We start from the raw sequence: 15,581 nt of genomic DNA, 5'->3' as shown, positions 1-15,581 counted from the left end.
TTTAATTTTTACTCCACCAGGAAACTAAAACCCAGTGTGTACGAATTGCTACAAAAGGTAAGAGGTTTGCTTTTTCTTCTTCTGTTTTAAAATCTATTCACCACCTTTCTAAAGCAAAACAGCTTTGTTCCCTGCTTCAGGCTAATTAAATGTGGCATTTCTATTACTGAGTATTTGTAGTAGGACCCAGTTAAATCGCCAGCCAAGTTCTCTGACTCACTTGGGTGTCTTTAACACAGAATGGTGTGCTACATCCCATCCTCTAATACTTGACTAAAGGAATCTTGTAATGAGAATAGAAAGGATTTATAAAACCTCAGAAGGACTTATTTCTGCCATTTAGTACCTGAAAGATCTTGCGTGGCTGATCAAGCAATGCATTAGAAAAAAACTAAGTAATAGCAGTTGAAAAATAGCAAGTCACTTGTTTAAAAACCACTGTAACTTTCTGTGATCAAGGATCACAATGAAAAAGAACAAAGCTAATTAATTCATACATATATAAAAGTTTAAATGTGGAAATTGCGCCATATTTTCATCAGTAGTACATTTGAATTAAAGATTAATTTTCTTTTTTAAATTCCACTAATATTCAGAGATTGTGTACATGATAGGTAATCACCACAACACAGTTCCTGCTGACCCTACCTATTATGACTCAGTTGCCTACTTTCTTTGTGAGGAAAAAATACTGTTGTCCTTGAATGAGTGTTTAGAGTTCAAAGTGGGGAGGGGGATCTCCTCATCTCCGTTTATAGTCCTTCATTTAAGAGTTATTTGATTGTGCCCACAAGGGAGAGATAGCTACTTCTTCATGTGTTCTAGCAAGAGAAATAATAAAAAGCTGTCTGCCTGCAGCCAGGGGCTCCTCAGAGGGTTGTCCTCTGGATAGATCGTTGCCAGAATTAGTATTAGACCCACATTCATAAGCAGCAGTGGATTCTTTGGGGGCTAAAATGAATAGCCATATTCTGTGGGTACTGGTATCTTTCCTTTTATCATTTTTCTCCATCTAATCATCAATCTTCTCAATTAGCATTTGTGTTTTACTCTTGATTTGTAAAGGCAATATAGATTTTTTCCCTTGACTCATGAGAATAAAGAAGCTTCACAGAAGAAAAAATAAACATACTTGTTCAATTCAAATACTGATTCCTCATGATAGTTTTTTAAAAAATAAGTAAGCTTTTTTAAAAAGTGAAGAGAAGAATATTATTGAGGGGAATGCAGTACATAAGAATTATGTTTTATTTTTTAAAAGGTAGCTTATAGATCAGGAGTTAGAGCAGAAATTTTTACAGGTTAATGGTGGAAGACATTAAGTATGTATCACCTGTGCTCTCCAGATTTAAAGTAGAGCTAGTGATGTAAAGAGGTCTTGCATCAGCCTCTAAAAAACTTCTTTAAATAGGGTAATACTGCATTTCTAGAACTCAGAAAAGAAAGTTATAAATGCTTGTAGCATTTCAAATTTTCTTACTCAGTTTGCTTTCGAATGACCTGGTTAACTATCGTTTTGTCCCTCTCTGAATACAAATAAAAGCATGCTGACAAATACTATATGGTATTTAGATTGCAACTTGAGATCATGGAAATTAATCTTACTACATGGCATAGAATATTTGCCAGAAACTTAGTAAGAAAGAAAGTTTTTTTTTTTTTTTTTTTTTTTTTTTGTGGTAGTTATTTCAGTTGACAGGATGGTACAGTGAGCAGAGAAAGGACACTGGACTTAGACTATCTGGGTTTACACCTCAATTTGTCCCTTCGTAATTCTTTAGCACTGGGCAAAGTATATAAGGTCTTATTCCCAAAATAAGAGTACTTACCCCTTATTTTTATTGAGGTTAAAAATAACTTATACAGCAGTCTCTTCTTACCTGAGATTTTGCTTCTGCTTCTTAAGTTACTGACAGTCAACCACACCCTCAAATATTAAATGAAAAATTTCAGAAGTAGCAATAATTAAGTTTTAAATTGTGTGCCATTCTGAGCAGCATGATAAAATCTCACATTGCCCTGTTCTGTCCTGCCCAGGACTTCATCATCTCTTTGTCCAGTGTACCACATAGAATTTACTACCCAACCATTAGTCATTTAGTAGACCCTGATGTTATTGGATCAATTTTTTAAATAATTTTTTATTTGTTTTAATTAGTTACACATGGCAGTACAATAATCTTGACATATTATACATTTTAATCCAGATGGGATATAATTTCTCATTTTTCTGAGTGTACAGGTTGCAGAATCACATTGGTCATGTAGTCACATATATACACACAGCAATAATAATGTCTATTTTATTCTGCTGTTCTTCCTTTCCCCTCTTCCTCTCCCCTCCCCTCCCATCACTTCTTTCTACCTAATCTAATGTGACACACTTTTTTTTTCCTCACATCGTCATACATGTATTCTGTGTAATGATGAGGGTCTCCTTCCATCTTCTGTGCAATTGCACGGAAGTTGGATCAATTTTTGTTGTATTGCAGTGCCTTGTGTTCAGGTAAACCTGATTTTATTTAATAGGGCCCCAAACTACAAGAATAGTGAAGCTTCCAATTATTGTATTTTATTATAATTATTGTTAATTTCTTACTGTACCCAGTTTATAAATTAAACATTATTAGAGATATGTAGGCAGAGTTTAAAAAAATAACAGTAAAGAGAGAGTTTAAAACTGTCTTTAGGCAACTATTGGAGGTCTTGGAACATGTTCTTCACAACAACAGAGAGGAAGGTTGCTGTACTGTGAAGTTTTGTAAATATTACACTTGTGTTAACTGTTTATCATCATCACAATTGACATTTTACCTTACTTCAGGAAGACATAATTTATGTTATTCCATTATAAAAGAAATTTGTACAAATGCTAAACTTACTCAACTTTCATGATAGAAATTGCTTAGGGAAAAACTAAGATGATTTTTTAAATACCTTTATTTCATTTATTTACTTATTTATTTATTTATTTATTTATTTATTTTTATGTGGTGCTGAGGATCAAAGCCAGGGCCTCACACACGCTAGGTGAGCACTCTACTGCTGAGCCACAACCCCAGCCCCAAAACTAAGATGCTTTTATTCATTCTTTCAATGTTTCTGCCTATATCTAATGTATTTTCTGCTCTAAATATTCAACTTTGTTTTATTTACTTATGAGAAAATACATTTATAAAGTATGATCAATATATTGCCTGACTACCTTTTAAGATAAGACCAGCCAGGTATGATCAAGCGTTGGTATGAAATTTTTCAATATAAAAATAAAAATTTTCTGAGATGGCACTTTGAAGACACACTTAATAGTCAAAAGAGCATAATCACATTGACCATAAAGAAAACATGAGGAAGCCCTCTGGTAAATGACCACCTCAATTATTAAAAGTTTCTATGTTAGAAAAAATATGTCAAATCACACATATAAAATGTGGGAATTTTACTATTATAAATGTGCATATATATCAACACAAGAGTAGGTAAGTATTTTTCAATTAACAAAAATAAAAACTAATCAAACGTTAAAAACAGCATGACCATAGGTAGAAGCAACACCTAGTGCACAGGAAATATATGAGGTTTGGAAGGCTGTCCTTGATGGCATGGTTGTAGGTGTCCCTCCATGGATAACATGTGTCTTTACTTCTTGCACCCCTGCCAAAGAGCAGGACATCCCTGCCCAGGATTCCCTGGGCCAAACACACTATGTAGAAATATCCTGTAGGATTCCCATGGCATGTTTTGTGTTTCATTTGCCCATCAGTTAGACCCTGACCTGGTCCCACCAGCACAGCACTGGGTGTGAGTGAAGGATCTTGGACACTTTTTCAGCTTCCTGTCCAGGTCAACTTTGTTGAAAAGAACCAGGTGGCCTGAAAATGCTGGAGTTGCATTTTGAATATTGAAGATATTCTGGTTTATAGTAGCCTTTCACCACACCAACTTTTTCAAACCATATGTAGTAGTGTCCTGCTTTTTCTCATATTCTTAAATTTGCTAAATTTATTGCTGTCCTATACATCATGGTATGATTATGTGATTGTCTTGTACATCATTGTGTGACAAGAACAAGTACAGGATGAGAGTCATATGAGTATAACAAATATTTGTTGAATCTTCAGTTAGAATTTAAACTAAGCTTAGGATTGATGTTTCAGGTTTAGTCACAGTCCTATCTGAAATTCTAAAAGCATTACCACAGTTTATGATGTGTTAGGACAAATTAATATAGAACTAGAGTGGCTTTTTTTGTTTATTTAAATGTACGTTAATATCATGATATATATTTTGCCTTCTAGCATAGAATACTTTTTTCCCCAAAGTTGAGATTCAGTTTTATTCTATGTAGAACATAGTTGATTAGAAATATACTTTATAAAGTAAAGTAAAATAAATTGAATTTAATCCTAATCTGTCTCTGTATCATTTTTATTCAAATGAGTTTTCTTGTGAATTCAGTGGCAATCAATGATTTCTTATTCATTCAAATGGCTACTTGTTAGGATAAATACAAAGATAGTTTAGCTGAAATCCTCTCTTCAACTTGATCACTGCTATTCTTATAAATATATCCTATTCTGTAGCTTCTTTCCTTTCCTGCTGTGCACATTTCAATACGAAGGGCTTATTCTACTGATTTAATCAGAATTAAAGAGTGTGATGTATCAGAGCAGAGGGTCCAAAGGAAATCTAACTATGACTTCTTAAGACATAGATTCTGGATGTAATCATTATGATAAAAGATTGAAATTCTATAAAATGCCATATGAATGAATATAACTCAGTGGCACAAGAATGTATCGTTTTATTAAAGTAGAACCTCTTTGACTTCATTAGATGTGTTTAAATTTTATACTCAAAATAAGAACTCTGAATATCTTTTATGGTTCTTAAACATAACATTAGAGCTAGAAATGAAAAGGGGTTATCATTTGTGCTCTTTCCAACCTTCTTTTTATAATACTTTGAATTATTCTTAAAGTTGGTACCAGTTATCCCATACCTACTACATATCTGGAATAATCTGTGTCTAATGATTTCTTCTTAACTCACTACAAAAAAAGACACTAGGACCTATCTTTCTACCCCTATTGTTAGAGTAAGTAGACTTTCTTCCCATCTTGTTTGCAGAAAAATATCCTGCCCACCAAAGCAGAAAAGACTATGAGCTGAAGAAACTTTAAAAGATTATGCTCACTCTTGAGCCCATCCCTAAACTAACTGGAAGTTAAATAATTTGTTTTTTAATTTAAAATCAGGTAGATTAGTGTTTGCATGTGGAATATTATGCTTCTGATTATTTCTGTTAGAGTCATAATAATAAGATGCTAGGGTATAGGGACAAATAAGAAAAATAAACTCACCTGTTCACATAATGCATAGCAAATGGAAGAATGGTATAGGGAAAGAGGGTTAAATGGTTCTCAGTTTATCCTTGCTACCTACTTCCAGATAAGCCATGGAGTATCAGGTGGTGACTGAAAGAGTTTCTATTAACTCTACCTATAAATACTCATTTTTTAGCATAAATAATTAAGGACAACTCAAGCATTTTTATAGTTTTTGAAATTAAATTGCTTCATGAAATGACCTTGACTTGTTACCATTCTTTCCTGAGAAGCCCATTGGAGATACCTTATGTTTATGGCTCAGTCTATACTACAGGAAGGATGGCATTAATGCTTAAGATGATCAAGTTATCACTATTGACTTCATAAAGGACAGTTTCTAAAAGAAATAATAACTGTATAATCAAATACTTGGGGAAGACTGGGGTAATAGCAAATTGATAAAATCCAGGGGAAGTAAGTGATAATCCATTTCAGAAAATAATTCATGAAGTTTGATGATTTTATAATTAAGGTTAAAAATCAATAGCTTATTGGCAATAATTATTTTCAATATAAATGTGTCTAAATAAAACTGAAGTAAGAATAAACCTAATAAGAAATATATAATACTTCTACACTGAAAAATACAAAATGTCATTGAAAGAAATAAAACAAAAAAGAGAGGTATGCCAAGTTCATGGATTAGATGGCCCAGTATTGGTAAAATGTCATTTTCTCCTATATGAATCTATAGATTAAAAACAATCAGAAATCTAATTTCTTTTTTAAATGGAAAGTCTGATTCTGAAATTAAAATGGAAATGTAGAGGACCAACAGAATTCATGGAAATACTAAAAAAAAATAAAATAAAAAATAAGGTTTCTGGATGACATCAAATCCTATTGTAAAGTTATAGTAATTCAGACAGTGTACTATTAGGACAAGAATAAATAATCTGACCAATGAAAGAGAAAATCCAGAACCGTACCCACACATATGTGGTTACCTTATTTTGACAAATGTAGAATACTTCATGATGTCAGACATTTCTTAGTAGGAAACAAAAACTGTGCCCTTCTTAAAAAAATGATTAGTTCCACATAAGACCACCTTTTCATCAGAGCTTATAGCAGCAGTATTTGCAAAAGCCACAATCTGGAAGCTCCCAACAATAGTCATTAGTATACTTGTTAAATTGATTGAGTATATTCACACAATGCAATGCTCTAAAGCAGAGAATATAAACATCTATAATTATACACATAACATACATGAAAAAATAAACATTTGAATGAAAGAAGCTAGACACAAAAGAATATACTCTTTATTTTTCCATTTATTAAAAAAAGAAATAAAATGCCTCATGAAAGAAAAAAGTTGTGTGCAGTTTCTATATAGATGTATGACAGTTTAAATATATCATCTATATATATATATATATATATATATATATATATATCAGGAGTTCCTGAGACTACCCCTGGGTTTGGTGATTACCTAGGATTTCTAGTCATATCTATGAGTGATTTTCATGGCTATGAATGATACAATAAAAGCATAATCAATAAAATAATACAGTAAACAATACATAACAATAATAATAATACAATAAAACAATACATAAACAATAAAAGCAAAATCAGCAAGGGGAAAATTCACATGACCAAAGTTCAGAAGAGACCAGCAAGGAATTTCCAAGGGGCCACAGAACATTCTTAATTTCTCCAGGATTGAATTAGGGCAACACAAATGAAATGTTTATCAATCAGGGAAGCTAGTTTAAGATTTAGTGTAGAAGGTTTTTATTGAGTGCTAGTCACATAGACATCCTTTGCTTAATATGTACTGATATTTTTTACTTCCCAAAAGGAAAGCATGTTTCTGCATGAGCCACTTTGTTTGCACAATTTAGGGCCAGTAATCAACTCTTACCTGTTATGTGACGATGGGAACCCTCTCCAAATCCAATTTCCCTTATAACACCCAAGGGTATGAATATCAGTCTTGGGCCTCCTGGTTAACATTTTCTGAATGATATCTATATAAAAGTTCCCAAGATATAGGTTAAAAAAAAAGAAATTGGGGAGAACCACAAATGTTATACATATAAACAGAAAGTAGAAAACCATATATTTGAAAAGTGATTAAATATTAATCATTATTGATTCTAGGGAAAGGAGGAATATAAGTAATTTAAAGACCCTCATTTGTTGATGGGGGTTGGTACAGGCTACTCATTCATGGATTGAGACCTTCTCTAAGCTTGCTCTGACTAAAGAATATGGGCTTGTTGGTGATTTAAAACATTCTGAAAAGCAATTCTTATTTTATTTGTCATTTGCCTTTAGAATCATGTACTCATTTGCGCCTCAGTTTATTGCTTCACTTAGTCTTTGTGAATCATGAAGCAACTTTGTCTTCCCACTACCTATTTTTACCTGTCTTTTAACAACCAATGTATATGCAAATCGAGTTTTCAGACTCTTATCTGAATAGGTAAGTACAATTCTGTGAGGACATATTCCACATATGAGAAAATATAATGACAGAAAAATCAAACTGACATATAGTTTGTGAATTGTGGTGATACATAAAAATACTATTGAACAGAAAATTAAGACAAGATAGAAAGAGTAACTGTTGGGAACAACTTTAAGCTATTCTTGTTGTATTTTTCTTACTCAGCTATTACAGAACCAAAGCTGGACACCAGTGAAATTAAAAAGAGAGGGAAAAAAACACAGAAAAAGCCTCACTGAGGCATGTGCAGGTCATCCCCAAATCATATTTCAGTTAGAATGAGCATCAAGTTAAGTGAAAAAATAGTAAAGAAAGTAAAAGAAAGATCACATACTCCACTTTGCTCACACTGACTCCAGGATTACTTCAGTACCAGCAGGCCTAGGTACCAACTGATGGATCCTGTAGGCAAAGCAGCCAGGGTTTAGGAATGCCACAAGCAATGGAAGAAATGCTGAGGCAACCCTCAAGTGAAAGGTAAAGACTTGAGAATATGAAGAAGATGGAGAGAAAGAAAAATAAAACATAAGGACACCAATAAAAAATTCTGTATTGCCAAATAATGAATGGGTAGAAATGGATAGGGGAAAAAAAAAAGGCATCTGTCTACTCATTACTTAAATTTTCAGTCACTAAATTTTAAGAATTTAACTAAATATCATAGGGTTAGTTTATTTATATGTGTAAGCTGTAGATCATTTTTAACTTAAAATATTTATTTTCAGTTTTTGCTGTTATTTTACATATATTTTTCTCATTCTTTAATGAGTTCTTTTTAAGTATTGTGTGAGTATTGTCTTTAAAAATTGGAATCTGTGGATTTTTTATGAAAATAAACTTTATAACCCACTGTTCACTAAAGATAATGTACAATGGAAATGGGATTGAACATAATTAATTTTAAGGATTGATGTAAGACCAAAAATAATAGATATTAACTTTCTAGTAAAGTACCTTACATGTGAGACATTTTCAATAAATGTCTATTATAACTCCTTCTCATTATTTTCATTGTTAATATTCATAATTACTTATGGTTAGGAAGCTAAGAGAAGGATTTTATGGAGTAAGTAGCATATTAAATTGTACTTTGAAAGATGGATGTTATTTTGTCAGTTGGAAATGAAAGGCAAGATAATTCAAGAAAGAAGTAATTAGGTAGAACAAAAGTTTGAGGACTGGAAAATATATCATCTTATATCAAAAGAATAATACTTTAATAGTATAGTAAGTCTCACTTATGTTAATGTTAAGGAAGAAAAGACTAGAAAGTTTATATTCCTGTTTGACAAGGCCTTGAATTCCAACTGTACTGCAAAGGCGACAGTGACTCACTGGGAGTTTTTGAAAGGATGGCAGCTAAATTCTGGCTGTATGTAATATTTGGTGTATAAAAAAAATCCTCTTAATATGTTAGATGGATGCAGGAAGGTAGTAGAAAGTGGGGGAAACTATTTGAAAGCCTGGTGCAGATTCTTCCCCTTCTTCCCCAGCCTTTTCTCTTCCCACATGTCCTACACAGTTCATCCCCAAACCACAAGGTAGAGCAGAGCATGGGCAAAACCACAGCTGGAATGGGTAGAAGCTTCAAGTCCATAGAGCAGGTCAGAGCATGTGCATGTGAGGGAGGCAATTTCACAGAGCAGCACTTGGCATAGTATCAGAGACTGATCAAATTTATGTCACCAACATGGGTAACATAGCCCAGTCTGGGTAGTCTGAGTTTGTTCCAGGAGGAGCAAGTCTCTACATGTGGAGCTGGGCTACTGGGGCTTTGGAGTCCAAGAAGGGTAAACTGAAGCATGGAGAATCAGAACCCAAGCTTGGGAAGAAGGGTGTTTATGTGGGGGAAACACCTGGTGTGGGTATTGGAAACCCAATAAGGTGAAAAGCTTTGGGTGGGGGAGAACAAATTTGAGTTGTGTGAAGATGTCAATCCAGGAAGGCAACCCTGCAGTATGTCGAATACCATTAGTCTAGGTAGATGAACATCCATGTAGAAATTTGTTCATGTGTAGGATGACTGAGTCTAGGTGGAGTGAGGAGTACAACCACTCAGGGTGTAAATAACAGCAGAGAGGGCAGAGGTAACACACACACACACACACACACATACAAACACATACACATACACCCAGAGAAGGACAGAGAAAAAAATTGAAGGTGTGTTGTGTGTGTCTCAAAACTCAGTTCATAACTCAGTTCACTGAGAGGGCCTGGGGAAAATGATACCATAATAATAGTAAACACCCCTAGTATTCATATTTTGGTATCTAAATACCATTATTCAATAAAATTAACTGGGGCTTCTTTAAGAAGTGGCTAATTCTAGATCTGGAAGAGGAAAAATACGAGATGAAACTAGAACCTTAAATTTTTTTTTTGGTATGAGATTGGAACCTTGTATAATTTGCATGCTTAACATCTTTAGACTCAGACTCAGGTTTCTCCACTGAAAGATAATAATTTTAGATTGTCTGATACTAGTTTGCCTTTTATTTTCATGTATAATATTTAACATTGTTCTTATTCAACATATATTCATAAATGAACATAGTTATTTGTAAGTCAGAAGCTAAGCATCTTATGCCATGTTGTTGTAAAGCATTTTATACAGTGGTACCTTTATTTTCATAAGAAAATTGTTGAATAAGTAATTGTTTATATCTATGGTTAGATATAAAAGTACTGAATCATGCAAATATTATATAAAGTATAATAAATGTACTCAAAGTATTTTCAAAAGTATTTCCCTAGAAATATGCTTCATTCACATTAAACTAATAAGAGATCTATTTCAATTGAAATTTTATTTTACCTTTCTCTGTAATATTTAGCATATTGTGTCACTTAAAATTTTCTCTCATGGCTTTTACTATTCTCTTCTTATTCTGTATGTTGAGCATTTTCATGTGCCTTGGTGTGGATCTGTTGTGAGTTTGTACATTTGTCATCCTGTAAGCTTCTTGAATTTGGTTTTTCAATTCATTCCTCATGTTTGGAAGCTTTTCTCATATTATTTCATTATCCAAGTACATGTATGAAAACAGGAATTGGTGTGAATATACTTTGTATACAACCAGAGATACGAAAAATTGTGCTCTATATGTGTAATATGAATTGTAATGCATTCTGCAATTTTACATAAAAAATAAAAAATTAAATTAAATTTTCTCAATGTATAAATAACCATTTATAGAGTCATGCACTCATTTACACAAAATTATTCTCAAAGTAAAGCAAGCAAATATTAATAAGAACCAAGATACTGAATAATTCTCTGTAATAAGACTAAGAAACAAATCTTGACTTTAGTGCTAATAGGCATTTTTACCATGTATTACAATATTAAGAAAAAAAAGTCAGTATTAAAAAGTTTGTTTGTAAATCATAAAACACCAGTAATGCTTAATTCATTTATTCTTCTATTTTTTGCTGTCTATTCCCTAACTACTAGATAAAGAGTACATTTTTTAAAAATAATTTTCTTCATAATCATAATTTTATCTTAAATATCTCATGCTATTTTCTCAACTCTTCATTGGTGTCCTTTTCTCTGAGTGTACATATGGCTGCAAATGGTTTTTTAAGTGACAGACATTCAAAATAACAAACATGAGAAGAAAAGGAATACTAAATCTGTCAAGAAGTTACTGTAAAACCACAGAAGCTCTGGTTGTAGCTTCCTCGTTGTAGGAGCCATACTCACAAAACCCTGGTGAACTTGAACTTCAGTACAACTCTTATGTCTCCTCTCTTGACCCAGAAGGCTGAGGCAGGAGGATCACAAGTTCAAAGCCAGCCTCAACAACTTATGATGCCCTAAGCACTTAGTGAGACCCTATTTCAAAATTTAAAAAAAAAAAAAATCAAAGGGGGCTGGAGATAGGATTTAGTGTTTGAGAGCCACTGGGTTCAATCCCCAATTCCAAAAAATAAATAAATAAATAANGGGGGAAACCAGAGATTGAACTCAGGGGCACTCGACCACTGAGTAACCTCCCTAGCCCTATTTTGTATTTTATTTAGAGACAAGGTCTCACTGAGTTGCTTAGCACCTCGCTTTCGTTGAGGCTGGCTTTGAACTCAAGATCCTCCTGCATCAGCCTCCCAAACCTCTGGGATTATAGGTATGGGCCACTATGCTCAGCCCAAGTACAATTTTAATAAAACTTTAATCAGTGGTACATGACTTGGAACTAACCTTTGTTAGGAGCCAGTATTTCCTTGGGTCTGTCAAAGCCTTTAGCATTACAATTTCTTTTTTAATATAGAGAAAAATACTAACAAATTAACAACTAATGAAGTTTTTCAACTTATTTCCAAAACTACGGTAACTCTTTGCATTTGAAAAACTAGAGAATAAAAATGTAATATTTCCAGAGTGGATTCTAGTCTGAGTGGTCATGTTACTTATTACTTAGAAATTTTTTATCAGAATGAACTCTCTGGAGGGATGATAAAGTTTACAAGGTTAGAGGTGAAACTCTCCCTATATCTGTTTCAAACTGATGAAATTGTTATTCAGATTCAATTGTTAATAGTAGTTGTTAATTCAGAATATTATTCAGAAGAATAATTTGGAATTACTCTTCTTTTCATTGCCCTGAAGATATATCAGTTTTCAATCAGGCATAGTGGTGCACACCTATAATCCTAGAGATTCAGAAGGCTTAGGTTCAGAGCTTAGAGATCAGCCTGGACAATTTAGTTAGACCTGGTCTCAATAAAATAAAAAAGGAACTGGTAATGTAGCACAGTAGTGGAACACACTGGATTCCATCCCCAGTACTAGGAAAAGAAAAAAAAAAATTCAGTTTTCTTTTTTTTTTTAACTACTACATCTTATGTTTATGTGCTTTAAAAACAATATGAATTACTAATTAGAATAGAAATTCATTCTCTATTTTTGCATTTCCCCAACCCCAAATTTTTCTGCAGGCTTAGAATTGCCAAAATAGAGAAACTTTTTGCATAAGTTTCTAATTTTACTTTTTTCTCATATTAATTTTCACCATAGTTTCTCATATTAATAATTCACCATAAGGAAAATAGTTTTAAAAGTTGGTAAATTTATATCTCCTTCCCCTAAAGAATATTGTCATTCATGTAAATAAAGGAAGCAAATGACTTCCTGGTCTTTGAGAAGTCTTAAAGTCCTTGACTTTTAGAAGCTTATGCTCCAATTCTTCACACTGAAATAAAGTGAGAAAAGAATCAAAGTCTAAAAAAAAAAAAGTACAGTAAAAATTGTGTATGTAATGTAAGTGTTCTATAGGTATCCTAGTAAAGGGAGTTTTGAAAAAGAGTAGTGATTTTTTTATGGACGTGTCTGGGAAGTGAAGAATTCTATTCTGTCTTATAAAGTCATTTGAACTTTTAGCAATGTGACTGGCATAATCAAAAAACAGAAAGGTCGAAGCTAACAAGTTACGTGAGGATCTCCCTGAATGCATTCATTCATAATTCAACAGGAAAATTGTAAACACTGCTTATACCAGTCATGATTCTTGGTGACAGAATTAGAGTACTGAACTAAGCATGCCACTTCTCTGAAGGAGCTTGTGTTTCAGAGGGGGAGACAGACAATGTGCATGCACAAATAATCAAAGGAGTTTAAAATTGTTGACATATTCAATGAAAAAAAAACAGAATATTATGATGTAGTGTCAAGTGAATTCCCTGAGTAAAGCTAATTCTGATAGGATTTCAGATAAATCCTCTCTAAAGTCTCTGAAGTGATGTTTGAGCTGGGACTTAAATGAAATAAAGAAATAAAACCCATTATATATACTGCCTGAAAAGCTTACAAAATAAAAGGAACAAACTTTGGATATTCTAGGAATAGTAAAGATCACAAAAGCCTTGTAAACTATTGTAGAGAGTTTTTGCAATTGGCTTTAAGTGTAAAGGAAAGCCACTGGAGCATTGAAACAGAGAATCATGATTTCCTGTGTGCTTTTAAGGATTACTCTGGATACCCTATGGAACACAAGATAATGTCAGTTTGCATTAAGAGAGAACACATTACTTAAAAGGATACTGATTTGTTTTGTTTTGTTTCCTCCATTTAGTATGATGTTGGCTTTGTGTTTGTTGTATACATACCCTTTCTGATATTGAGGTAACTTTCTTTTACCTCAATTTTCTTCAGTGTCTTAACATGATCAGGAGCTGGATTTTGTCAAAAGCTTTTCTGTATCTGTTGAGATGATCACATGATTTTTTTTAACCTTAATTCTATTTATGTGGTGAATTACATTTATTAATTTGTGTATGTTGAACTAACCTTGTGTCCTGGAATGAAGCAAACTTTATTGTGGCATGGGACCTTCATAATGTATTATTGAATGCATATTGCTGGGATTTTATTAAGGATTTTTACATCTATGTTTATTATCGGGATATTGGTCTGCAGTTTTCTATTCTTGATTGTCTTTGTTTGGTTTGGGGTCTAGATGATACTTGCTTCATAAAAAGAATTTGTTTTCCTTTCTACTTCATAGAATAATTTGAAAAGAATTGCATTAGTTATTCTTTAAAGATCTGTAGAATTCAGCTGAGAATCCATCTGGTTCTAGGCTTTTCTTTGTTGGAAGATGTATTTACTGCCTCAGTTTTGTTGTTTGACATTAGTCTGTTTTAGGTTTTCTATATCCTTTTGTTTCAGTTTGTATAGGACATGTGTGTCTAGGAACTTGTTAATATCTTCTAGCATTTCCACTTCATTGAAATATATGTTTAATATGAAATATTGAACTGTATTTTCAAAATAGTTCATAATGATCCCCTAGATTTCAGATATGTCTGTGGAAATATCCCCTTTTCAACTTTAATTTTGTTGATTTGTGTCTTCTCTCTTTCTTTTATTTATTTGAGCTAATGGTTTATCAATCTTTTTTGTTAACTTTTCAAAGAAGCAACTATTTGTTACATTGATCCTTTGTATGTTTTTTTATTCTCAAAGTCACTAGTTTCAGCTCTGATCTTTATTTCACGTAGTCTACTGATTTTGAAATTAGTTTATTCTTGCTTTAATAGGACCTTGATATCTAACATTAGATTATTCATTTAGATTCTGTTTCTATTTTATTTTTTTTGTAGACACTCAATGCTATAAACTTTCCTCGTAGAACAGCCTTCATAGTATCCCGGAGATTTTGATATGTTGTATATCTGTTCTCATTTGTTCTAAGGATTTTAAAATTTTTTCCCCTGATTTCTTCTATGACCCATTCCTTGATCAAAAGTCTCCATGTATTATCCATGTATTAAAATGGTTTCTAGTTATCTTGTTATTGTTTTTTTTTAAATTTCATTCCATGATTATTAGTGAGATGCAATGAATTGTCTTGATTGTTTTTGTATTTGCCAAGACTTGCTTTGTATCCTGAAGCATGGTATATTGTGAAGATGGCTCCATGTGCAGCTGAGAAGAATGTAAATTTGGTTGTTGATGGATGAAATATTCTTTGGAGGTCTACCAGGTCTATTTGAAAAATAGCTTTCTAGGTCTGAAGAATCTTAAAGTATATCTAGAAGACCTCTGTATGGAAATGAGGAGGTAAAAGATGTCTACAATGAAAATTATACAACACTGAAGAAAGAAATTTGAAGAAGCCCTCAGAAGATAGAAAGACTTTCCATGCTTTCAAATGGGAAGAATTAATATTGTTAAAATGACCATATTACTAAAAGTGATCTACAGATGCAATGCGCTCCCTATCAAA

At 32.8% G+C, this 15,581-nt stretch overlaps 1 protein-coding gene across 20 annotated transcripts in view; it reads left to right on the top strand.

Moving 5' to 3' along the window:
* Positions 1 to 15,581, top strand: part of Ptprk (protein tyrosine phosphatase receptor type K) — a 536,216-nt gene that overhangs the window by 442,230 nt on the left and 78,405 nt on the right. For all 20 annotated transcript variants that reach the window (XM_048798085.1, XM_048798091.1, XM_048798079.1 and 17 more), the window contains one exon: positions 21 to 57. In XM_048798085.1, coding sequence (XP_048654042.1) covers positions 21 to 57 — 37 coding nt within the window. The remainder of the gene's footprint in view (positions 1 to 20; positions 58 to 15,581) is intronic.

The sequence above is a fragment of the Marmota marmota genome, unplaced genomic scaffold (assembly GCF_001458135.2).
Source record: "Marmota marmota marmota unplaced genomic scaffold, marMar, whole genome shotgun sequence".
Classification (NCBI taxonomy): domain Eukaryota; kingdom Metazoa; phylum Chordata; class Mammalia; order Rodentia; family Sciuridae; genus Marmota; species Marmota marmota.
Note: the sequence above shows the minus strand (reverse complement) of the source record. Positions and strands in the feature narration are given on the sequence as shown.